Source organism: Molossus molossus, unplaced genomic scaffold, assembly GCF_014108415.1.
Source record: "Molossus molossus isolate mMolMol1 unplaced genomic scaffold, mMolMol1.p scaffold_m16_p_1, whole genome shotgun sequence".
NCBI classification, from domain to species: Eukaryota; Metazoa; Chordata; class Mammalia; order Chiroptera; family Molossidae; genus Molossus; species Molossus molossus.
In genome coordinates this window covers 1,860,182-1,884,367 of record NW_023425344.1, presented here as the reverse complement: position 1 = coordinate 1,884,367, position 24,186 = coordinate 1,860,182, and the positions used below count along the sequence as shown (strand labels likewise).

General features: G+C 43.1%; 1 protein-coding gene across 1 annotated transcript in view; it reads right to left on the bottom strand.

Annotated features, from left to right (window-relative positions):
* HTT (huntingtin) overlaps window positions 1-24,186 on the bottom strand; it is a 149,610-nt gene that overhangs the window by 106,563 nt on the left and 18,861 nt on the right. The window contains exons 3-6 of the mRNA XM_036274985.1: window positions 12,119-12,239; window positions 6,861-6,920; window positions 6,426-6,505; window positions 2,017-2,155 (exon numbers count right to left, since the gene is read on the bottom strand). Of these exons, the coding sequence (XP_036130878.1) occupies window positions 2,017-2,155; window positions 6,426-6,505; window positions 6,861-6,920; window positions 12,119-12,239 (400 nt within the window). The remainder of the gene's footprint in view (window positions 1-2,016; window positions 2,156-6,425; window positions 6,506-6,860; window positions 6,921-12,118; window positions 12,240-24,186) is intronic.

Here is a 24,186-nt window from a genome sequence, read left to right as displayed (position 1 = left end):
TTCCAAAAAAAATGAGAATAGTGTAAGGAGCCTTTGGGACAACTTCAAGCGTGTCAACACTCACATCTTGGGTGTGCCAGAGGAGGAGAGAGAAAACAAAAAATCAAAAACCTATTTGAAACACTAATGGCAGAAAATTTCCCTAACTTGGTGAAGGAAACAGACATACAAGTCCAGGAAGCACAGAGAGTCCCAAACAAGATGAACCCCAAGAGGCCCATACCAAGACACGTCATCATCAAAATGCAAAAGGTTCAAGACAGAGAATCTTAAAAGCAGCAAGAGAAAAGCAGTTGGTTACCTATAAGGGAGTTCCCATAAGACCGTAAGCTGATTTCTCGAAAGAAACTTTGCAGGCCAGAAGGGAGTGGCAAGAAATATTCAGAGTGATGAAAAGCAAGAACCTACAACCAAGATTACTCTATCCTGAAAAGCTGTCATTTAGAATCGATGGCCATATAAAAAGTTTCCCAGACAAGGAAAAGCTAAAGAAGTTCATCACCACCAAGCCATTATTATATGAAATGTTGAAGGGTCTTCTTGTAGAAAAAGATAAAGCCCTGGCCGGTTTGGCTCAGCGGTTAGAGCGTCGGCCTGCGGTCCGGAGAGACCCGGGTTCGGTTCCCGCTAAGGGCACGTACTTCGGTTGCAGTTTGTCCCCGGCCCTGGTTGGTTGTGCGGGTGGCAGCCGCTCGTTGTGTCCCTTTCACATCGATGTTTCTCTCTCTCTCTCTCTCTTCCTCTCTCTCCCTCCCACTCTATCTGTACAAAAAATGGAGAAATGTCCTGGGGTTATTTTTAAAAAAAAAAAAAAAAAAAAAAAAAAAAAAGAAAAAGATAAAAAAATATGAACAAACAAAATAGCAATGAATACATATCTATCGACAATTGAATCTACAAACAAAATGAACAAGCAGAACAGAAACATTCTCATAGATACAGAGAACATTTTGTTGGTTGCCAGATGGGAGGGGGGTTGGGGGAATGGGTGAAAAAGGTGAAGGGATTAAGAAGTACAAATTGGTTGCTAGACTGACAAACCTCAAAGGGAAGGGGGGTTGGGGGTGGAAGGAAATAAACCAAAGAACTTATATGCATATATGGATAACCAATGGACACAGATAACAGTGTGGAGAAAAGGCACGAGGGGGACAGGATTGGGGAGGAGGGAGTCAATGGGGGAAAAATGAGGAACATCTGTAATACATTCAACAATAAAGATAAAAAAATTTTTTTTTAAAAAATCTGTAATCCCCACACCATGTGGCAGGGTCACGATTTCTGGACATTATAACAAAACACTAAAGCAGGTTAGAAGATTGCTTTCTAGGGCACTGAACAAACAGGAAGTCAGTGGTCCCTGACAGCTGCAGAACACCTGGACCCATGGAACACACAGTGCGCTGTCTCCGACCTGCAATCCCAGTTGCCTCTCCCCTTGGCAAGCAGCCAAGCCAGTACACCAGAAACCATTATACTTCGAATCAATGTCTTTTGAATTTGCGTGGCTACACCAGTCCCTATACAACACTCCACCCACAATAAGAGAGCAGAAGCAGAAAGAAGCTCTTCCTGCGCCTAAAAAATTCTAATCCAGCCTTGGCCAGTTTGGCTCTTGGTTAGAGCATCAGCCCTTGGATCGAAGGGTCATGGGTTCAATTCCCAGTCAAGGGCATGGACCTGGGTTGAAGGTTTGAGCTCCGGCCCTACTTGAGGCACATGCAGGAAGCAACCAATCAATATGTCTCTCTCACATAGATGTCTCTCTCTCTCCCCCCCACACCCCTTCTTCCCTCCCTTCCACTCTCTCTAAAAATATTAATGGAAAAAATATCCTCAGATGAGGATTAACAACAACTACAGAAAAAAAAATCAATAAATAAAAAATGTTTTAAATAAAAACAAACTATAAGCACAACAGAATTCAAGAAGTACTCTCAAATGACTCCCTATCCAAAGCCCTAACTCCACCATCAGACTCATTCACAGGTTTGTGACTTGAAGTAACAATCATACCTTAATTTCATTGTCGTTTGCAAAATTGCCAAATGAAGCCATAATTTTGGGTATAGCTGCAGCCAAGGTCTCCTGAACAGACTCTTCAGGTCTCTTGCTTGTCCGAGTCAGGCAAGGCAAAAGGTTTACGAAATATGGCCTGCATATGTGAGAGGAACATGGGTTATCCTACCAGGTCTACTTTACTGAGACATAAACAATCAGTTCAGTGCCTACTAGAGGAAAGACAGTATTTATAGCAAAACAGTCCTGAATGAAAAGGGGACAAACCTCAGCTAAAAGAGCAGGAGGACAAACTGCAAATGAAGTTCAAAGGTTAGGATATGCTCACCCTTCATTTCTCCTGTAACTACAGAGGACTCTCTAAAGCTCATCTTAAAAAGTATTTGCAGCCCTGGCCGGTTTGGCTCAGCGGTTAGAGCATCAGCCTGTGGTCCCGAGAGACCTGGGATCGGTTCCCGCTAAGGGCATGTACCTTGGTTGCAGTTTGTCCCCGGCCCTGGTTGAGTCGTGTGGGTGGCAGCCACTCGATGTGTCCTTTTCACGTCGATGTTTCTCTTTCTCTCTCTCTCCCCCTCTCTCCCCCTCCCACTCTATCTGATCAAAAAATGTCCTGCGGTGAGAATTAAAAAAATAAAAGAAAAAAAAAGTATTTGCAACCCTGGCCAGTTTGGCTCCACTGTTGGAACATCGGCCCACAAACCAGAGAGTCCGGGTTTGGTTCCCACTAAGGGCACATACCACTGCTGCAGTTTGTCCCCGGCCCGGTTGGGGTCATGTGGGTGGCAACCACTCCATGTATCTCTCTCACATCGATGTTTCTCTTTCTCTCTCTCTCTCTCTCTCTCTCTCTCTCTCTCCCTCCCACTCTATCTGAAGATAAATGCAAAAATGTCCTCAGGTGAGGATAAAAAAAAAATTTATTTGCAGTAAATTATAATAGTTATTAGAATGCTCATATTTTAAATTAGAAAATAGATAATATAAGAAAACACCCCTTTAGGAGGTGGAGGAGGGTATAGGAGGATAAATGGTGATGCAAGGAGACTTGACTTGGAGTGGTAAGCATACAAATACAGCGTACAGCTGTGGAACTGTGCACCTGAAATCTGTATAATTGTGTTAACCCAGGTAACCCCAATAAATTCAATAAAAAAGAAATGCAAGTGAAACAAAGTTTTCGGAACAAAACACAAAATCTATGAGACAGCTCTTTGCAATTTTACACTTTGCACCAAGCCTCTGCTCCGACTGGGAGAGGAGCGACACCTGGCCACTGTCCCCAGAACACGTCTTCCAGCCTCTGGGCTGTGGCTCTCCCCAGGCTTCACACTCCCATGACAATCGGCCCCTGGAAGCCATCCTGCTCTCCTTAGTCTATTGGACTCAAGTCACACTTCTTTAATAAAGGTTACCCCTTCTGCTGTTCAAAAAAAGAAAGAAAACACCACTTCAAAAATAAAAGTTAAGATAATGGTGATGGAAAAAATAAAATAAAGTAAATAGTAAAAAATAAAAATTAAAATGAAAGTTAAGAAATGAGAATAATGCTTTCTTGGAAAACAAGTACTATAAAAAAAATTTTTTTTTAATCCTTACTGGAGGATATTTTTCCATTTATCTTCAGATAGAGTGGGAAGGAGGGAGACAGAGGGGGAGAGAGAGAAACCTCAACTGGCTCTCCCACACGATGCCGACTAGGGCTAGGGACGAACTGCAACCGAGGCATGGGCCCTTGAGCAGAACTGAACCCATGACTCACTGGTCCGTGGGCTGACACTCTAACCACTGAACCTAACTGGCCTGAGCGACAAAAAAAAATTGTTTTAATGTTCAAGCTAAATATGGCCTTAGAGATAAGACTTGGCCCTCAAAGAAAGAAAGCCAACTGTGTAGGAGACAAGGGGAGTCACAAGCTAGACAAGCCAGGACCACATGAACCCCTGAACCAACCCTTGGAAAACACAGCAGCGCCCTCTAGTGCAGAGACAGGCAACAAGCTGGTCTATACCCAGGACTACTAAAGTAGGCAAGGCCCACAATTCTAAGGAGACATTTTTTGGAGACCCGAGAGGAAAAAAATACCATCAAGAAGAGAAATTTACTTTCTGCAGAAGTAAAATCAGGCCAATGAGTGAACAGAGATTGTCTGAGGTGATGGAGCCCTTGGGGGCAAGACCTCCCTGGGCCTTGGTTAAGAAGTCTGGATTTTATCTGAACAGCTAAAGAAAATGAGTCAAGCCCTGGCCAGTTTGGCTCAGCAGTTAGAGCGTCGGCCTGCGGTCCTGAGAGACCTCGGTTCGGTTCCCGCTAAGGGCGCGTACCTCGGTTGCAGTTTGTCCCCGGCCCTGGTCGGTCGTGTGGGTGGCAGCCACTCGATGTGTTCCTTTCACATCGATGTTTCTCTCTCTCTCTGTTCCTCTCTCTCCCTCCCACTCTATCTGAACAAAAAATGGAAAAATGTCCTCGGGTGAGGATTTAAAAAAAAAAAAAAGAAAATGAGTCAAGAGTTGGAGTAAGGAAACAACTTGACCCAATCTCATATATATTTTTTTTTTTTTTTTTTTTTTAGGTCACTCTGGTTGCTATGTAGAGAACTGGGAATGTGTTGCTTTAGAAATAGAACAAATTTTTCAAAATAAGGATAGTAAAAGCAAAAGGTTGAACAAAGAGGGATTCCCTCAGTGACTGTATCTCTGTAGCCATGTAGGATTCTTATCAAACTCAGATGCCCTGGGATGAATCACGTTTCATAGTCATTGTGGGGTCTGGGCCGTTCCACCACCTCCTCAGAGGTAGAGCCAGGGTCTATGGATGTTTTGCCAGTTAAAGAGACAAGGATGGTCCAGCTGGTGTGACTCAGTGCTTGAGGGTCGACCCATGCACCAAGAGGTTGCTGGTTCAATTCCCGGTCGGGGCACATGCCCAGGTTGTGGGCCCGATCCCCAGTGGGGGGCATGCAGGAGGCAGCCAATCGATGTTCTTTCTCATTGATGTTTCCACCTCTCTCTCCCTCTCCCTTCCTCTCTCTCTAAAATCAATTTAAAAAAAATATATATATTTTTTAGTTTTATTTATTTATTTATTTATTTTAAAGAGACAAAAGTGGAGTTAAAAACTGGGGTCTTTTTTTGTTTTTCAATCGATCAAGATAGAACTGTTTCAATTAGTCAAAACTTTATTCACAATTTAACACTCACATTTTCCACTTACATCTTAGACTAAGGCATCTATTTCCATAATCTCTACCATAAGTGATATGATGTTGGGACTTGACCTCAACCAACTGACAAGAATCTTTCCAGCAGCTACCCTGTGCAGACACTGTCAGCAAGGCTGGGCTGCAGCAGGGACAGACAGGAAAGACCCCTGCTGTTCCAAGAGTCCCTCTCCTACTTGTCTGGGGGAGGGTTGGGTGAAGATGAACAGCACACTGATAAAGTGTGCGAGAACATTTCTGAGAACAGTAAATGCTATAGAAGAAGAGTAAACAGGACATCAAATACAAGTAGAGGGCAGAGGTGGGAAACTCCAGACGGAGTGCACAGGACAGAACTCTGGAGAAATGGCATTTGAGCTGAGATGTCAACAAGCCATAGGAGCTGGCCCCCGTCGACATAATAATAATAACAACAACAACAACAACAACAATACAGTGGAACCTCGGTTCTCGAACTTAATACATTCCAGAAAGCTGTTCGAAAACAAAAGCATATTTTCCCATTATAAATAATGTGAAATGAATTAATCCGTTGCAGACCTACAAATGACTCTGTTTTAACCTTTCTTATATACAGTATATATCTAATGTACTATTTAATTTATAAATAAACACTTTAAAAACAGCTCTAGCTGGTTTGGCTAAGCAGTTGGAGCGTTGGCCTGTGGACCAATGAGTTATGGGTTCGATTCCAATTAAGGGCACGTACCTCGGTTGCAGTTCATCCCAGTCCTGGTCAGGTCATGCAGGAGGCAACCAGTCGATGTGTCTCTCTCACATCAATGTTTCTCTCTCTCTCCCTCCCCCTCCCTATCTGATGATAAATGGAAAAATATTCTCGGTTGAGGATTAAAAAAAAAAAACTCTTTAAAAACAAAAAGGACATAAAATGTACAAGAAAATTTAATAAAAAGGAAATTAAATGTAAAGTAAAAAATGAAAATTTAATAATAAGCAGGAACAAAAGCAGAAAGACACAAAAACATTCACAGCAGTTTTCCGAAGTGCTAACAGTGGTAAACTTACTCGTATTTGCACATTCTCTCCTTTGTTTGTTTCTGAGAGATTCATGACTGATCACATAGGATCAGCATGAAGGGCTGTTGGGCTAAGAAGCAAACTGTTCGAAATGAGAGACGTTTGAGAACCAAGGTTTGACTGTACTGATAATGCAGAGCGCACAACATACCTGCATTTCTGAGGCCGAACCAGGTGAGCCAGCTCGGCAAATCTCCACAGGGCAGCACGCAGGCTCCGAGGAGCACCATTCTGGAGGATTTAATGAGCGCTGTGTTACATTTAAAGGTCACCAAGAGGACTTCATATTAACAAAAATGTTTTTTCATTATTAACTCTAGTTTTAGAGAAAAGGCTATTTAAATGTTTAACTACTTTAGAAATTTTAAGGTCCAGTGAGCTTAATTATAAATATATTTTTAAAAGTTACCATTTTAAATATCTAACTCATCTGAAAACAATGAAAGGTAGAAGAAAAATAAAATAAACTCTACCAAACAGCTTTTCCTTAATCTAACGATTTCACTTCTTAAACATAAGGTAACATCTCACGTAAACTGCTCAGCACAGTGGCAGCACTACCCCACAACGAAGAATGAAGGCGCACCTTCTTGATCTCCTTGTAGAGCTCTAACTGCAGCCTCGGAAGGTTTGAGTCCATCAGCGCCTGCAACAAAACACACCCCTGTTCAGGAGACAGTCCACTAGCATCACTAAAGAAGCGCAAAGGCAGCGTAAATTTCAAGCATGGGGCAAAGTAAAATTTGACAGTAACTAAATGAAGAACATTTAATTAAGAAAAAAACATATATATGCAGGAAGTTATTGGATAAACCAGACACAGGTGATTCACTTGAATAAAAATGGGAGAGAAAGAATTTAACTTTTGTTATAATCAAATGCTACATAATATCAAAATTAAGTGGTAGATGGTTCAAATTCATTCTAGAGGTCTTAGCTGAAACCCTTAATAGTCGAGAGTAAAGAAAACCCTCAAAGTATCCTCTTGTCATTAAAGTCCATTCTGTTGTGTGATACAACATTAGCAAGACCCTGATGTCCGGGCCCAGCAGGCAGAGGTGTTCCACTCACAGCCACTCTCCTGGCCATGGGAACACACTCCTGATGCAGGCCCCATCTTTTCTGAAGGTCTGGTGCTCCCTTGATGCCCAGATGCTGCTAGTCATGGCCATGGCCGTGGCCCTCCGAGCCCACAGCCGGCTGGGAGCCTCAGGACCTCACACCACAGCTCCTACTTGCACTCCCAGAGCCGAGCCTACTTCCAGACCCCACGCTCTCTTCCCTGGACTACCTGCCTCCCGGGGATTCTCTGCACAAGACCTTTTCTCACTCAAAGGCAGGCTTCTGTCATCAAATGCTCCTCGTCCTAAATAAGCACTCCTGTGACCACATCAACAATCTTCGAGAGTACCTCATTCTCAACCTGATAAAACACAAACCCCTGAGCTGATCTGGGTGTCAGAAACTGAGGCCAACCTCCTCTAGGAGCCAGAAGAGGTTTTCTGGTACCCTCGGAGACCAGATGCCACAGTGGTTAAGAAGGCCCCGAATCTCCTAGCTTACCTACTGGCCACCACCTCCAGGAAGCCTTCTCTACCTCCCCAGAAAGAAAGCAGCTCAGCCTCCTGACTGCCACAGTGAGTTGCCGTCTCTTCCGGAACTTAGGTTTTACACAGAGGCATGCTGCCTCACACAGACTGTACATGACTTGAGGGCAGCGCACATCAGTGCACTCTGCTACGTAAATAAAGAGCAAACCATGCCCCTCTTTCCTGGGCTATGCAGAGTCTGAGCATATAATACTCATTAGAAGACAAAAGTCCACGACCTGACTCCTACAGATCTGTTCCTGTGTTCTTGTCTGTCCCTGACACTGGACTTAGGGCTGTCCACATTTTCCCAAGCCTGTCCATCCTTTGCCACAGTGAGAGCAGACCCTGATCCCAACTCCAACCTGCTGCACCCGAGACCCGAGCTCTCAGGAAGCAGAAACCTGAGCACAGCCCAACTCCATTATGCCCAACTTTAAGCAGAAAGGAGCACTTGAAAAAGACTGGCCTTGTCTCACATTCAGGGTCATAACATGAGACGCTGGAATCTGTGCATGGAGAGACCAAAAACAAAAAACAGGAAATGGGAAAGTAGGACGAGGACCAGGAAGAGAACCCAGGACCTAAAGCTACAACCTGGGGTCATGCTCATGAGTCCCAAACATACACCACGCTATTCTGTCCAGTAGTTGTTGGAAGAACAACTTCAAATGGAATGAGGCCAATGAGTAAAATGACCAACATCAGAGCATTTGGGGTCACATTGTTCTCTCTGCCTCCTTGCCATGAACCAAAGCAACATGTGGTGCCCTCTTTAGGTTTTTGATTCTAAGGATCGAATTTCAAGAACTATCAGAAAAAGCCCTGCCTGGTCCTGCCAGGGGGAATAATAAAAGCAACAAGGACAGTTAGGCTGGGAAGAAGTACATGTAACTGAGAAGGCCAATGGAACATGCTGTGGGACCCCATGCACATGCACGTGTCACTGACAGACTGTGGGCATGGAAAACAAGGCTTAATGGCCACTGGAAACTATATCACTGTGGGAGGCAGAATGCAAGCCAAAGCATGAAATCAGGAAGAGAGGGGCCAGGTGATGGCTTAGGGGTGAAGAGGGACTTCCCTAAGGGTGCCTGAAGCAAAGAGCTAGAATGCTGTGGCAATATAGAAGCCAGCGGCCTGAGTAAGAAAGGCATGGCCAGCCAAGAAAGAGTGCTGCCAGCTTGGCACAGAAAGCTGCGGAGTCCACATGGCAGGAAGTGAAGAGCAGCCGGTACGAGTGTAAGAACCTCAGTATTAATAAGAGTACTTCTTACCACTTGAGGACCAGTGTGCAGCCAGGATGATGATGCCCAGCACGTCAAGTACGTGGCTGTATCTCTCACTCACACATACATGTGCACACACGCACACAGCATACACACAACACAGCACAAAAAACCTGTCTGATTCCCTTTATAGGAAGGATACCGAGGCTCACAGAATAAATATATTTCCCAAAATTGCTCAGCTAGTAGGGGCAGAGGCAAGATTCACTCCAAAACCCACATGGACTCTGTCACGTAACAGTGCCTTGCCTCCCAAAACACAGGAGTCAGGGATGACCATCTGCCCAAGGAAGGGTGGACCCGTGAAGGAAAAAGGAAGGAGGATTTATTTGCCAGTGTAAAACATGACCACTCTCCAGAGAAAGCCCTCGGGAAGACTCCAAAGAACAATTTTGTTTCCAAGACCTTAACGAGAAGGAAAATAATCAACTACCCTACATTCATCTGGCCCAGTATGTATTACTAGGAATGGTACCTTCCAGGAAAATGAAGACATGCAGCCTCTTCTCAAAGTTTTCTCTAAATTTTAGGGTGAATTCAAGGCAGCAGGGAAAAGAATAAAAACTGGCAGGTCCAATAAACAAGGATCCCTGCAGAGAAGGGAGTAGACATTCTACCCCTTAACCAATATGAAGAAATGATCTTTGGAGAAAGTGTCAAGAACTATGTCAGGGAACCTTCCTCATGCTGGTTAGGCTATAGTGGGAAAAATGTCTAAGTTTGGACACAAAATTCAAAAGCCCTATTCAGCCCTGGCCGGTTTGGCTCAGCAGTTGGAGCATCGGACTGCGGTTCAGAGAGACCCGGGTTTGGTTCCCGCTAAGGGCACGTGACTCGGCTGCAGTTTGTCCCCGGCCCTGGTTGGGTCGTGCGGGTGGCAGCCACTCGATGTGTCCCTTTCGCTCGATGTTTCTCTCTCTCTCTTCCTCTCCCTCCCACTCTGTCTTAACAAAAAATGAAAAAATGTCCTTGAGTGAGGATAAAAAAATAAAATAAAATAAAACCAAAAGCCCCATTCACAAACTCAAAGGTGGCCTAGAGGACAGTGACCAGGCTGGGTTGGGGACACAAACAAGGAGCGGGGCAGAATGATAAACACAGGACAGCTTTCTAATACTTTAAGAATTATGGAAGGACTCTGCCATGGCAGCAGGAAACAGTAAAGGGGACAGCAGATTAAAGTTATGTGGTCTTGCCCTGGCCGGTCTTGCTCAGTGGTTAGAGCATCAGCCCACGGACCAGAGTCCCGGGTTCGGTTCCTGCTAAGAGCACGTACCTAGGTTGCAGTTTGTCCCCAGCCCCGGTTGGGGTCATGTGGGTGGCAACCACTCAATATATCTCTCTTACATTGATGTTTCTCTCTCTCTCTTTCTCCCGCTCTATCTGAAAATAAATGCAAAAATGTCCTTAGGTTAGGACAAAAAAAAAAGGCTATGTGGTCTTGCCCTGGCCAGTGTGACTCAGTGATTAGAGCGTTGGCAAGCACACCAAAGGGTCAAGGGTTCAATTCCCAGTCAAGGGCACATACCTGGGTTGCAGGCCAGGCCCCCCAGTTGGGGCCTGTGTGGGAGGCAACCAATCGATGTATTTCTCTCACATCAGTGGTTCTCTATCCCTCTCCCTCCCTTCCATTCTTTAAAAAAAAAAAAAAAAATTAATAGGAAAAATATCCTCAGGTGAGGATTAATGAAACGAAAAGCTCTGTGGTCCTGGGCACAAACCTCATACGAGGAAGGTAACAAAGGAAGACAGGTGTCCCCTTCCCTCTCCTTACTTACCACCCAGACGGCCCCAGCTTGCAGGCTAACATCCTTCCCTGGGAGCCCCTCTCTGCCCAGTTGGGTCATACTAGCTGCAGTTAACCTGCTGTCAAGTCACAGCTTTACCTGTAAATAGTACCGTCTCACCCAGATCCCAAAAGGCAGAGGAAGGAGCCAAATGAAGGGAGCTAGAGACACCAAAGATGGATTCCAGGGGCCTCATGGTTTCTCTCTGATACTCCCAAACAAAAGGTAGTGCCTTAGTGGCATTTTCCCCAAGAGCACCCAGGGGCCACCATCAGTACCCAGGCAAGAACCACACCTTGTGCAGGTGAGGGGCAGACAGTTCCTACAGGTGCGGCAAGCATGCTGTCAGACACCAACTGACGCTTCCAACCACACATCACAAATGCTACAAGCGCAGATACCCTGAGGGACTGTGCTATTCAAAATAAAAGGCCACTGGCCTACGTCAAAGCTCAGAGGCCCTGTCCCCAGGGTCTGTTTTAAAATGTATTTACTGAGCCCTGGCTGGTTTGGCTCAGCGGTTAGAGCGTCCGCCTGCGGTCCGGAGAGACCCGGGTTCGGTTCCCGCTAAGGGCATGAACCTCGGTTGCAGTTTGTCCCCGGCCCTGGTTGGTCGTGTGGGTGGCAGCCACTCGATGTGTCCCTTTCACATCGATGTTTCCCTCTCTCTCTCTTCCTCTCTCTCCCTCCCACTCTATCTGTACAAAAAATGGAAAAATGTCCTTGGGTGAGGATAAAAAATAAAATAAAATAAAATAAAAATAATACAGTGATACCTCGGTTCTCGAACGCCTCGGTTTTCGACCAAATGGAGATTTGAGAAACTTTTGTCTCGGAATCCGAACAAATATTTGGAACTCGAACTTCCGAGATGAGCCGAATGGCGTTCATTCGGCCCAGCGCGCCTTGCTTGCGTCAGCAGTGTGAGTGCAGAGAGAGAGTCACGCTTTGTGGAGTCACGCTTTCCTATTGGTTTCATTGCTTCGGTTCTCGAACAATTCGGTTCTCGACCGTCCTCCTGGAACGAATTATGTTCGAGAACCGAGGTATCACTGTAATAAAATGTATTTACTGAATTTATTGGCGTGATATTGGCTGATAAGTGATGTAGGCTCGGGTGTGCAGCTCTGTAACACACCACCGGCACACCGCTCTGTGTCCGCACCCAGCACAGCTTACTTTTATGACTTTGTTGAGGCACTCATCAGCCACCATCCTGACGTCTGACTCGGCATCGTCACTGCACAGCAGGAACAGTTCCATGGCGATGCCCAAGAGCTTCTGAAACTCTGGAGAATTTCTATGTGAAAAAAGGGAGACTGTCACAGCCAAGAATATTGTCAGAAGACACAAAAACAAAATATAACTTCTGTGTCCTGTATGGACACTGGAACAGGAAAAGGACATCACGTGAAAGTGAGGGTTAGCAGTCTGTCATACGGAGTCACTGATTAGGAAACATGCACCAGCGATGTTAGATGCTAATGATGGGGTAACCAGATGTGAGTACATGGAAACTCTGTACTTTTTCCTCTAACTTTAAAACTATTCTAAAATTTTTAAATTTATTTTTTTTTTAAAAGTTGTACTTGAAAGACAAATCTCATTTTTCAAAGTTTTAATTAAAAAGCTTTAAAAGGAACTGCTTTTTGTGTTTTTGAACTCAAATTTTTTTAAAAGACACTGCTCGGGCCCTGGTCGGTTTGGCTCAGTGGTTAGAGTGTCAGCCCGCGGACCAGAGAGCTCCAGGTTCAGTTCCCGCTAAGGGCACGCATGTTGGTTGCGGTTTGGCCCCGGCCCCGACCCCGGCTCAGATTGGGGTTGTATGGGTGGCAACCAGTTGATGCGTCTCTTTCACATCGATGTTTCTCTCTCTCTCTTCCTCCCTCTTTCCCTCCCACTCTATCTGAAGATAAATGTAAAAATGTCCTCAGGTGAGGATAAAAATTTTTTTAAAAGACACTGATTGGCCCAGCGGTGAGGTTCAGTGGATTGAGCATCCTCCCATGGACTGAGAGGTCCTGGTTCAATTCCTGGTCAAGACACATGCACAGGTTGTAGGGGTCAATCCCCAGTAGGGGCATGTAGGAGATAGCCGATCAATATATCTCTCACATTGATGTTTCTCTCTCTCTCTCCCTTCCTCTCTCAAAAAAAAAATAAATCAATCAATAAAAAATATATTTGAAAATAGACACTGCTTGATGCCCAGTCAGTGTGGCTCAGTGGTTGAGCATGGTCCCATGCACCACAAGGTCACTGGTTCGACTCCCAGTCAGGGCACATGCCCAGGTTTCGGGCTCAATCCGCAGTAGGGGGTGTGCAGAAGACAACTGATTGATGATTCTCTAATCAATGTTTCTCTCTCCCTCTCCCTCTGCCTTCTTCTCTCTCTTAAAAAAAAAAAAATCAATAAAAACATATATTAAAAGAGAATAAAAATATAAGTAAATAAAAAGACACTGCTTGAAACCCTTAAATCCCAGACAGCCATCTGCTCTATGCCATAGGTTACTCCCACAACCCAGGTATGTGCCCTGACCAGGAATGGAATCGGTGGCCTTTCAGTGGACAGGATGACCCTCAACCAACTGAGCCACTCTGGCTTTCACATTCTTGATACCTGAATCAGAGCACTAATACAATTCTTTCCGCCCTTTGAGTCTTGCTTGCAATATGTCCCAAAGTTTAACCACATTTCACCAGACACAACATGGCCAGCCAGGCTGTGTCCACTTGACCACACTCTCACAAGCACAGGAGTCTATACAATGTTTGCAGATGATTTTAAAATGTTGCACTGAGAGCCTGTTTAGGCTGTTGTGATCCAGCTGGCTAAACATAGCCGAGAGAGGCTGATGGGCCACAGACACCAGACCGAGGTCACGGCACTGGGAGTGGAGCAAACCAACAAGACAGCCCTAACTAATGCTGCTGTTCCTCAAACATCAAGATAAGGTGGCTGTTTCATGACCTCGATCCACTCTCTACATAACAATTCCTACCAACAGTCAGAGAGCCTAGCAGAAAGCAAAGAACAACATTAGCAAAGACCCACAAATATGCAAGAAACAAAGTGTGCCACTGGGCAGCATTCCAGTCCTCACCTATGTGCAGTACAGCTGTGATGGGAGAATTGGGGGCGGCCCCTGGGTGCGGGCACAGCACTCACGCTGCTCAGAGCAGTGCTGTCCAAAGAGACCATGGGAGCTGTACGTGCATTTTATACTTTCTAAAATACATGTCAGACATCAAAAGAAACAGGGAAAAGTTTTATTTTCTTTTTAATTTTTCTGTTTATTGATTTTAGAGAGAGGAAAGAGAGGGAGAGAGACAGAAATATTGATGAGAGAGAACATCAACTGGCTGCCTCCTGCATGCCCCTCACTGGGGATGGGGCTCATAACCTGGGCATGTGCCCTGATCGGGAATCGAACCAGCGAGCTCTTGGTGCATGGGTTGACGCTCAACCACTAAGCCACACCAGCCGGGCAGGAAAAAGTTATTTTAATACTACATTTCACATAACCCAATGAATTAAAAATATTATTTCAACATGTAATCACTATGAATAAATTATTGATATAACATGATCTTTTTCATACCTCAATTCAGACACAAAATATTCATCAGTAATACTTTATCTGTGTTTCAACTTCATAAAATGCACACCTGAACTATGTTCACTTACTCCTTGTAGGTAAATAAGTCCTGGAGACTTAATGCACATATGGTGATTACAGTCACCAACACTGTAGTATAAACCTCAAAGTGGCTGAGAGACTAGACCTTAACTATTCTCGATACAGTAAGGAAATGATCATTATGTGACCTGGTAAAGGGGTTCACTGACACTGTGATAATCACACTACAATAGATAAATATACCAGACCAATCCACTCTACACTTCTTTTTTTTTTGTTCAGATAGAGTGGGAGGGAGGGAGAGAGAGAGAAACATCGACATGAAAGGGACACATCGAGTGGCTGCCCCCCACACGACCCAACCAGGGCCAGGGACAAACCACAACCGAGGTACGTGCCCTTAGCGGGAACTGAACCCGGGTCTCTCCGGATCGCAGGCCGACGCTCTAACCGCTGAGCCAATCCGGCCAGGGCTTTTTTTGTTGTTGTTGTTCTACACTTCAAATATACATGTTATTTGTCAATTATATTCCAATTTTTCAAAAAAGATATCATTTCTGATCATGCTTAAAAGTTCTCCAGTGATTAAATCAAATAGTAATGTTTAACTTTTAATAAAATAGACATAAGGATAATCTGGTTATCTATTTCTCTTTAAAGAGCTTTAGAAGTACTTTCAAGAAAGTTATCTGCCTGGTCGGTGTGGCTCAGTGGACTGAGTGTCATACCATGAACTGAGAGGTGCTGGTTTGATTTCTGGTCAGGGCACATGTCCAGGTTCCAGGCTCGATTCCCAGAAAGGCGCATGCAGGAGGCAGCCAATTGATGTTTCTCTCTCACATCAATGTTTTTCTCTCTCCTGTGCTAACTTTTTAAAAACATATTAAAAATAAGTTATCCAATTCATCTAACTTGTCAAATTTATTGCCATAGGGTTGTTTGTAATATACCCTTATAATCCATTTAACATCTATACAACCTACACTGATATCTGCCTCATTCCAGACTTTGGTTATCTGAGGTATCCATTCTTCTGCTACATGGGATTTCATTTGCTCCTTTTTAAAGCGTCCTAAGGTGGGAGCTGAGGTTGCTGACTTGAACCCCTTCTTCTCTGAGATGGATGCAGAGTTTGCTTCCCTTCAATGTGCTAAGGAGCAGTAGCATACAAGTTCCAAAATCCTTTGTTTTTATTTTCAACCAATTAAAAATACTTTCAAATTTCCCTTTTACTTCTTGGGTCACATGGAAATGTGTTATTTTCCACATATTTGGGGCTTTTTCAGACATCTATCTGTGAGATTTCAACTTAATTCCACTGAGGTCAGGGAACACACTTCGTATACTTTGAGTCCTTTGACATGTAGACTTGTTTGATGGCCCAGCATATATTCTCTCTTGGTAAATGTCCTGTGAGGTCTGAGAAGAACATGTCTTGCGCTGTTCTGCAGGGAGTTTCCATAAACATCACTCAGGACCGGGAGTGAACAGTGTTTCTCAAGTCTTCTCTATCGATTTTACGGCCACGTGTTCTAAGAATGTCGGAGACAAGTGGCTGAAATCGGATGAGTGCAAACTTGTCTCTCTCCTGAAGTTTCACTGGTTTTGCTTCATGTATTTTCAAAGCTCTATATTGAGGTATCTAAACATTCCAAATTGTTATACCCACTTGAGGAACTGATGCCTTTATCATTATGAAATGACCATGTCATGCCCAGTAACAGCCTTTGATGAGAAACCCAGTTATGTAAAACAACCAACCAACTTTGCTCTCTTCTGACCAGTGTTGGCAGAGAAGCTCTTTCCATTCTTTTACTTTTTGACTTGGTTGTGTCTTTACAGTAAAATGATTTTCTCTTAGGCAGCTTACACTAGGTCTTGATTTTTCATCCAACCCAGAAAATCTTTTTTTTTTTTGCATTTATCCTCAGATAGAGCAGGAGGGAGAAAGGGAGGAAGGAAGAGAGAGAGAGAAAGAGAAACATTGACGTGAGAGAGACACATCAAGTGGTTGCCGCCCACACAACCCTAAATGGGGCTTAGGGTAGGGGACAAACTGAAACTGAGGTACATGCCCTTAGCGGGAACCGAACCACGGCCTCTCCGGTCTACAGGCCAATGCTCTAACCACAGAGCCAAACTGACCAGGGAGGAAATCTTTTGTGTTTAATATCATGATTGACATAACGAAGTTTACATCTACTATTTATTATTTCTTTCCTATTTTTCCTATATGGTATGTATTTGCTTTCCCCCCTATTTCTGCCTTCTTTTGGGTCGAGTAATTTTATGGTTCAATTTTACCTCCTTTTTTGTTTATTAGCAATAACTCTTTGTTGTGCTTTTTTTACTTTTAGAATTTTTAGTTAATTTATTTTTTAAATATTTATTTATTTTTATTACAGATATTTCTCCTTTTTCCCCCATGGACACCCTCCTCCCAACCCCCACACCCCGGCCCAGCACAGGCGGGACCTGTGTGACCCAGCAGCACCTACCATGACAGACCAATACCAGCCGCCAGTAGTCAGTCCTCCAAGACCCACAGCAGGCAAAAGGTGCCACACACCAGAACAGTCTGGGAGGCACAGCAGCTATATTTGATATACACCAACCTGCCTACACATTCCAACTACCAGACTGCTAATATGGTGAGACAAAGAAACACCACCCAAATGAAAGAAAAGGAAGAATCACCAGAAAAGGAACTACATGAAATAGAAGAAAGCAATTTGTCAGATAAAGAATTCAAAGCAATGATTTTACGGGTGCTCAAACAATTCACTGAGATCTACAAGCAATTTAATGAGAATTATAAAGACCTCAGTGGCAACTACATTACCTTAAAAAAGAGGTGGAAGCTATGAATAAAAATCAAGAGGAAATAATAACATAGCTGATATGAAAAATACCTTAGAAGGATTCAACAGTAGATTAGAAGAAGCTGAAGACCGAAACAGCGAGTTAGGAGACAAGGTAGAAAAAAACACCCAAATAGAGCAGTAAATGGGGAAAAAAATTAAAAAACAGAAGAGTTAAAGGGAGTTTTGGGACAATACAAAGCGTAACAACATTTGTATCTTAGGGGTACCAGAAGGAGAAAAATCAGAGAAAGGAATAGAGAACTTGTTTGAAGAAATAATGAGAGAAAACTTCCCTAAATTGGTGAAAAAGTCCCACAAGTCTAGGTAACACAGAGAGTCTCAAGCAAGATGAACCCAAAAGACTCACAGCTAGAAACATCATAATTAATATGCCAAACATTAAAGACAAAGAAAGAATCCTAAAGTAAGCAAGAGAGAGACAAAAAGTTCCTACAAGGGAGCTCCCATTAGACTGTCAGCTGATTTCTCAATAGAAACTATGCAGGCCAAAAGGGAGTGGCATGAAAGACAAGGGTCTGAATCCAAGACTACTCTATCCAGCAAGGCTATTATTCAAAACTGAAGGTGAAATAAAGAGCTTCCCAGACAAAAAAAGCTAAAGGAATTTACCACCACCAAACCAGCATTGCAAGAAATGCTAAAGGGACTGCTGTAAGAAGAATAGAGAGAGAAAGAGGAACACAGGGATAAAAAAATAAATAAAAAATATTTTTAAAAGTGGCAACTAATAAGTAACTATCAATAACCTTAAATGTAAATGGCTTAAATGCTCCAATCAAAAGACATAGGGTAGCTGACTGGATAAGAAAACATGATCCATATACATGCTGTCTACAAGAGACCCACCTCACACAGGATGAAAGTAAAGGGATGGAAACAAAATTTCCAGGCAAATGGAAATGAAAAAAAAAGCTGGTGTAGCAATACTCATATCTGACTAGATAGACTTCAAAACAAGGGCCATAATAAGAGACAAAGAAGGTCACTTAATATTACAGGGATCAATCCAACAAGAGGATATAACCCTGGTAAGCATATATGCACCAAATACAGGAGCACCAAAATATATTTTAAAACTTCTGGAGGAATTCAAGAGAGAGATCAATAGCAATACAATCACAGTGGGTGATTTTAACACCCCAGTGACACTGCTGGATAGATCTTCTGGACAAAAAATTAACAAGGACACAGAGTACTTAAATGATGAACTAGATCAGTTGGACTTTGTTGTGCTTTTAGTTGCTGTTTTGTAGTTTATAGCACATCTTTAGTCTACTTAGTGGTGTACACTTCACGTACAGAATAAGAAACTCACAAAAGCACCGTATTTGTTCCTGTGGCCACTGTAACAAATTACTAGTGACTGGGAGACTTAATACAGAAATTATTCTTTCTCAGCTCTGGAGACCAGAAGTTCGAAATTAGTATCTCTGGGCCAGAATAGATGTAGGACATGCTGCGCTCTCTCTAGAGACTCCAAAGAAGGATGGCTTCTTGCCTGGCCCAGCTCTGGTGGCTGCCAACATTCCATGGCTTATAGTCACATCATTACAATCTTGAAAGCTTGCATCGTCAAATCTGTTTGTTCCATGTCCACATCATTTGTGTGTGTGTAAAGTCCCCCTCTTCCTCCTTTTTAAAAAGTATACATGTGACTGCATTTAGGGACCTAGGATAATCTCTCCATCTCCAGATCCTAATCCTCCCATCTGTGAAAATCCCTTGCCCTTTGAGGGCACTATTTATACAGAATTTCTGGGATGAGGACCTGACACCTTCAGGGGGAGAGGACGTTACCTACCACAAATATACTTCCATGTCTGCTCTTCTTTACACCATTGCTGTTATACATTTTACTTCTACATGTTATAAACCCCAAATGCATTCTTATTTGTGCTGTAAACAATGAATTAAATTTTAAAGACTACAAGTCAGGGAGAGTTTTGTGTCTACCCACCACAGTCAGCATTTCCATTGCTCTTCAATTCGTGTGTAGATCCAGGTTTCTATCCGGTACATTTCTTTCTACCTGAAACATTCTAGTATCACTTATAGTGGCTGCCTGCTGGATATACATTATTTCATCATTTATGTCTGACGTCGTCATTAGTTCCCTCTGTCACGAGAGAGAGATCTGAGTGGGCAGAGAATTCTAGGTCTTTTCCCTTCAGCACTCAGATGGTGCTCCACTGCATTCCGCAGTTTCCCCTGAGAAATCCACTGGCACTCTTACAGTTGTTCAATTCAGAACTTTTTTTTTTATGTCTTTTGTCTATTTAACACATTCAATCTTTTCTCTTGCTTCCTAAACACATGAAACTCAGTTATAGTGACTACTTTTAACATTTCTGTGTATAAATTTTTCATCTGTGCAAGTTCTGGGTCAGCTTCAATTCATTTTTCTTACTATGAATCATATTTTCCTGTCTCTTTGCATTCCTGATAATTTTTTACTGTCAGACCTTGTAGCTTTTAACTTGTTGGCTGCTATATATTTCTGAATTCCTATAAATATTCTTGAACTTTGCTCCGGAATGCAATTACGTTACTTTGACAGAGTACGACCACCTTGAGGTTTGCTTTTAAGCCTCATTAGGCGGGATGGGAATAACACCCTAGGCTAGGCTAGGTCCGCCCTCCTGTCAGGCACACTTGTCAAGTGCTCCAGCCAAGGCCCCGTGAAGGGTGAGGTTTTCCGCTCCAACCGATGCGCACAGGAGCTCTCCCTAGGCCCATGTGAGTTTCAGCACATGTTCCCTCTAACCCTTGCGGGTGGTTTTGTCCAGGGCCCAGGGTCCTTTCCCTAGTTAAGACTCGAGGGCTCCCAGCAGGTCTCCAGAGATGGCTGTGTGCAGCTCCTTCCTCACAGTACTCTCCCCAGTGGGCTCCAGCCACCTCATTCTTTCAGGGCTACCAGCTCTATCAACTCAGCAACCACAAGGCTCATCCTAGGTGTCCCCTCCTGACATGGCCGGGAAACTCCCTCCTTTAAGTAATCTGGGGAAATTATAGGGTTTCCTGCATCAGTTTTCCTTTGTACCAGGATTGTTATTCTTTGCCTCATGCCAAGTGCCTTGAAAACCCCTATCATAAATATTTGATCCACATCAACTGTTTAAGGAAGGACGATAAGTTCTGTCCATTATTTATCTTAGCCAGAAGCAAAAATCTTTCATGATTTTTTTAAATTTAATTTTGAGTATTGTTAGTATCTTTTCTGGTCACAAATATAAATATATGTAAATCATCTTTTAAAAGTTAACTAGCATTCCCTCCTATAAATGTATCTTAATTTTTCAACTGCCCTATTGGTAAACATTGAGATTACCTTTAATTCCTAATGGGATGAACGGCCCCATGCCAATATCATTACCCACTTTCCTACGGATAAACACCGAAAATGAAACTGGTAATTCAACACAGATGATAGTTTAAAGCTTTATATTTTGCCAAGTTGCTTTTAAGAAGCTTGTATCACTGCTGACAAAATTTTAATATATTTTTATTGACTTTTTTAGACAGAGAGGAAGGGAGAGAGATAGAAACATCGATGGGAGAGAGAAACATCGATGTGAGAAACATTGATTTGCTGCCTCCTGCACACCCCCTACGGGGATTGAGCCCACAACCCAGGCATGTGCCCTGACTGGAAATTGAACTGGGACCTCAGTCCATGGGATGATGCTCAATCCACTGAGCCACACTGGCTGAACATTAAGTAGTTTTTAATGTTTGCCAATATGACTAGTAAAAATGCTTTTACAGTAATGTGCCATGAATAATGACAGTTTCCATCAACAATAGACCACATATATGAGTGGTCCCTTAAGAGTATAAAGGCAACCCGGGCTGGTGTGACTAAATAGTTAGAGCATCGGCCAACACACCAAAGGGTCATGGGTTCAATTCCTGGTCAAGGGTGCCTGCCTTGGTTGTAGGTTTGATCCCCAACCCCAGTCAGGGAATCAGCCAATTGATGTTTTTCTCTCACATCGACATTCCTCTTTCTCTCTCTCTCTTTCTCCACCCCCCTTTCCCTCCCTTCCACTCTCTAAAAAAATCAATGGAGAAAATATCCTTCAGTGAGGATTAAAAAGAAAAATGTGTTTGTGTTTTAAACTAAGTGTTATTACAAAAGAGTCAATAGGATAGGGAAACTTTAAAGTTTATAAAGTAAGGAAGTTACAGTAAGCTAAGGCTAATTTATTATTATAAAAATGTTTTAAAATTCTGATGGCACCTAAGTGTACTTACAGTGTTTGTCAAGTCTACAGCAGTGCAGTGATGTCCTGGCTTTCACACTCACCACTTACTGACTCACCCAGAAGAACTTCCTGTCCTTCAAGCTCCATTCAAGTAAGTGCCCTGAACAGTGCACCACTTTTATCTTTATACTGTATTTTTACCGCACCTTTTCTAGGTTTAGATATACAAATACTACTGTGTTACAATCACCTACAATATTCAGTCATATGATGTGCAGGCTGATAGCCCAGGAGAAGTAGGCTACACTGTACAGCCCAGGCGTGCAGCAGGCTGTACCACACAGGCCAGGTGTGCAGCAGGCTGTACCACACAGGCCAGATGTACTATAGGCTGCACCATACAGCCTGGTGTGCAGCATGCTGTACCATCTAGGTTTATCTGAGTCACTCTGTGAGGCTCACACGATGACAAAATTGCCTAACAATGCATTTCCCAAAACATATACCCATCATTTAGCAATGAGTGTGACTGTGTTCTTTAGTCTCATTCCACTGTTACTGATAAACTGGAACACTTTCCCATAGGAACCACAAGAAAAGTGTTACTTATTATGTTTACTGGCCCTGTCATATTTCTTTTCTGAACTATCTATCCATGGTCATTGGCTATCTCCCTAGTAGAATAATAGTCTTTTTCTTTTTTTTTTATCCTCACCCAAGGATATTTTTCCAATTTTTGTACAGATAGAGTGGGAGGGAGAGAGAGAGAGAGAAAAACATCGACGTGAAGGGACACATCGAGTGGCTGCCACCCACACGACCAACCAGGGCCGGGGACAAACTGCAACCGAAGTACGTGCCCTTAGCGGGAACTGAACCCGGGTCTCTCCGGACCGCAGGCCGATGCCCTAACCGCTGAGCCAAACTGGCCAGGGCTAGTCTTTTTCTTAATGATTTATAATTAGTCCTTACAGAGGCTATTAAACTTTTCATATACATGCTGTCAATACTTTCCCCAAGTTCAATTTACTTTTGAGTTTATGGTGGATTTGACATACTGAATTATATTCCAGTCAAATCATTTTTTTCCTTTATCTGTTGGCCTTCCTCAGCCTAAGAATACAGGTTCTTTTTGTAGTAATTTTAAGATTTTCTACATTTAGGAAACTAATCTGACATTTGTTTGCAATATGAGGCAGAGATATAACTTTACCCTAAATAATCAATTGGTTCAATAATCCATCACTTCCCCCCATACAGAATGTTATCTTTACCATCAGTTCACACACACACACACACACACACACACTCAGAGACATCTTCCTAACTTTCTACTCTACACCTTCTTCAACTTCTAATGGCTGTCGTAATGTACAGGTCTCACCACGTTACTGTAGGTTCAGACAGTCTTTGCAACATTTGTGTTGAGAATGTTGCAAATAAATAAGTTCAAAATACCCCTAGTGGAATTTTGATCAAAATCATTCTAAATTTAAGGACTGAGAGAAAATTCACCTTTTAATAAAAAATCTTCCCACCTACAAAGGGAAGTAGTCATCTATGCCTTTCAAAACAGTCAACAGTTGGCCTGGCTGGTTTGGCTCAGCAGTTAAGAGCACCCATATGTGGACCAAAAAAGTTAATTCCAATCTTTATGTAACTTCTGCCTATTTCTTGTCAATTCTTCGAAATTTTATATGTTGGTGCTACTATGAATAAGATCTTAAAACATTCTACTTTCTAACTGATTTATGCTAATATGCGGAAAATCTATGGATTTCTGTGCATTTATTTTTATTCAACCTCCTTATCAAGGTACACTTGCCTAGATTCAGGTTCATAGGGAGTCCCAAGAGAATACTTCTAAAAAAACAAATGCTGGCCCTGGCCGGTTTGGCTCAACGGTTAGAGCGTCAGCCCACAGACCAGAGAGACCTGGGTTCGGTTACCGCTAAGGGCACGTACCTTGGTTGCAGTTTGTCCCCGGACCCGGTCGGGGTCATGTGGGTGGCAACCAGTCGATGTGTCTCTCTCACATCAATGTTCCTCTCTCTCCTCCTCCTCCCTTCTTTCCTCCCACTCTATCTAAGGATAAATGCAAAAAAAAAAAAAATATATATATATATATATATATATATATATATATCCTCAGGTGATGATAAAAAATAAATAAAATAAAAATAAACATAAAAAAAACAAATGTTGATTGGGCTGGTGTAGCTCAGTGGTTGAGCATCGACCCATGCACCAAGAGGTCGCGCGTTCAATTCCCAATCAGGGCACATGCCCAGGTTATGGTCCCAATCCCCAGTGGGGGTAAGGGGGGAGGCAGTCACTAGATGTTCTCTCTCACATCAATGTTTCTCTCTCTCTCTCCCTTCCTCTCTCTCTAAAAAAAATCAATAAAAACATATTAATAGAAAACAAAAAGAATGGCCCTGGCCGATTTGGGTGAGTGGTTAGAGCATCACCCATGGACCAAAAAGTCTCGGGTTCGATTCTGGTCAAGGGCA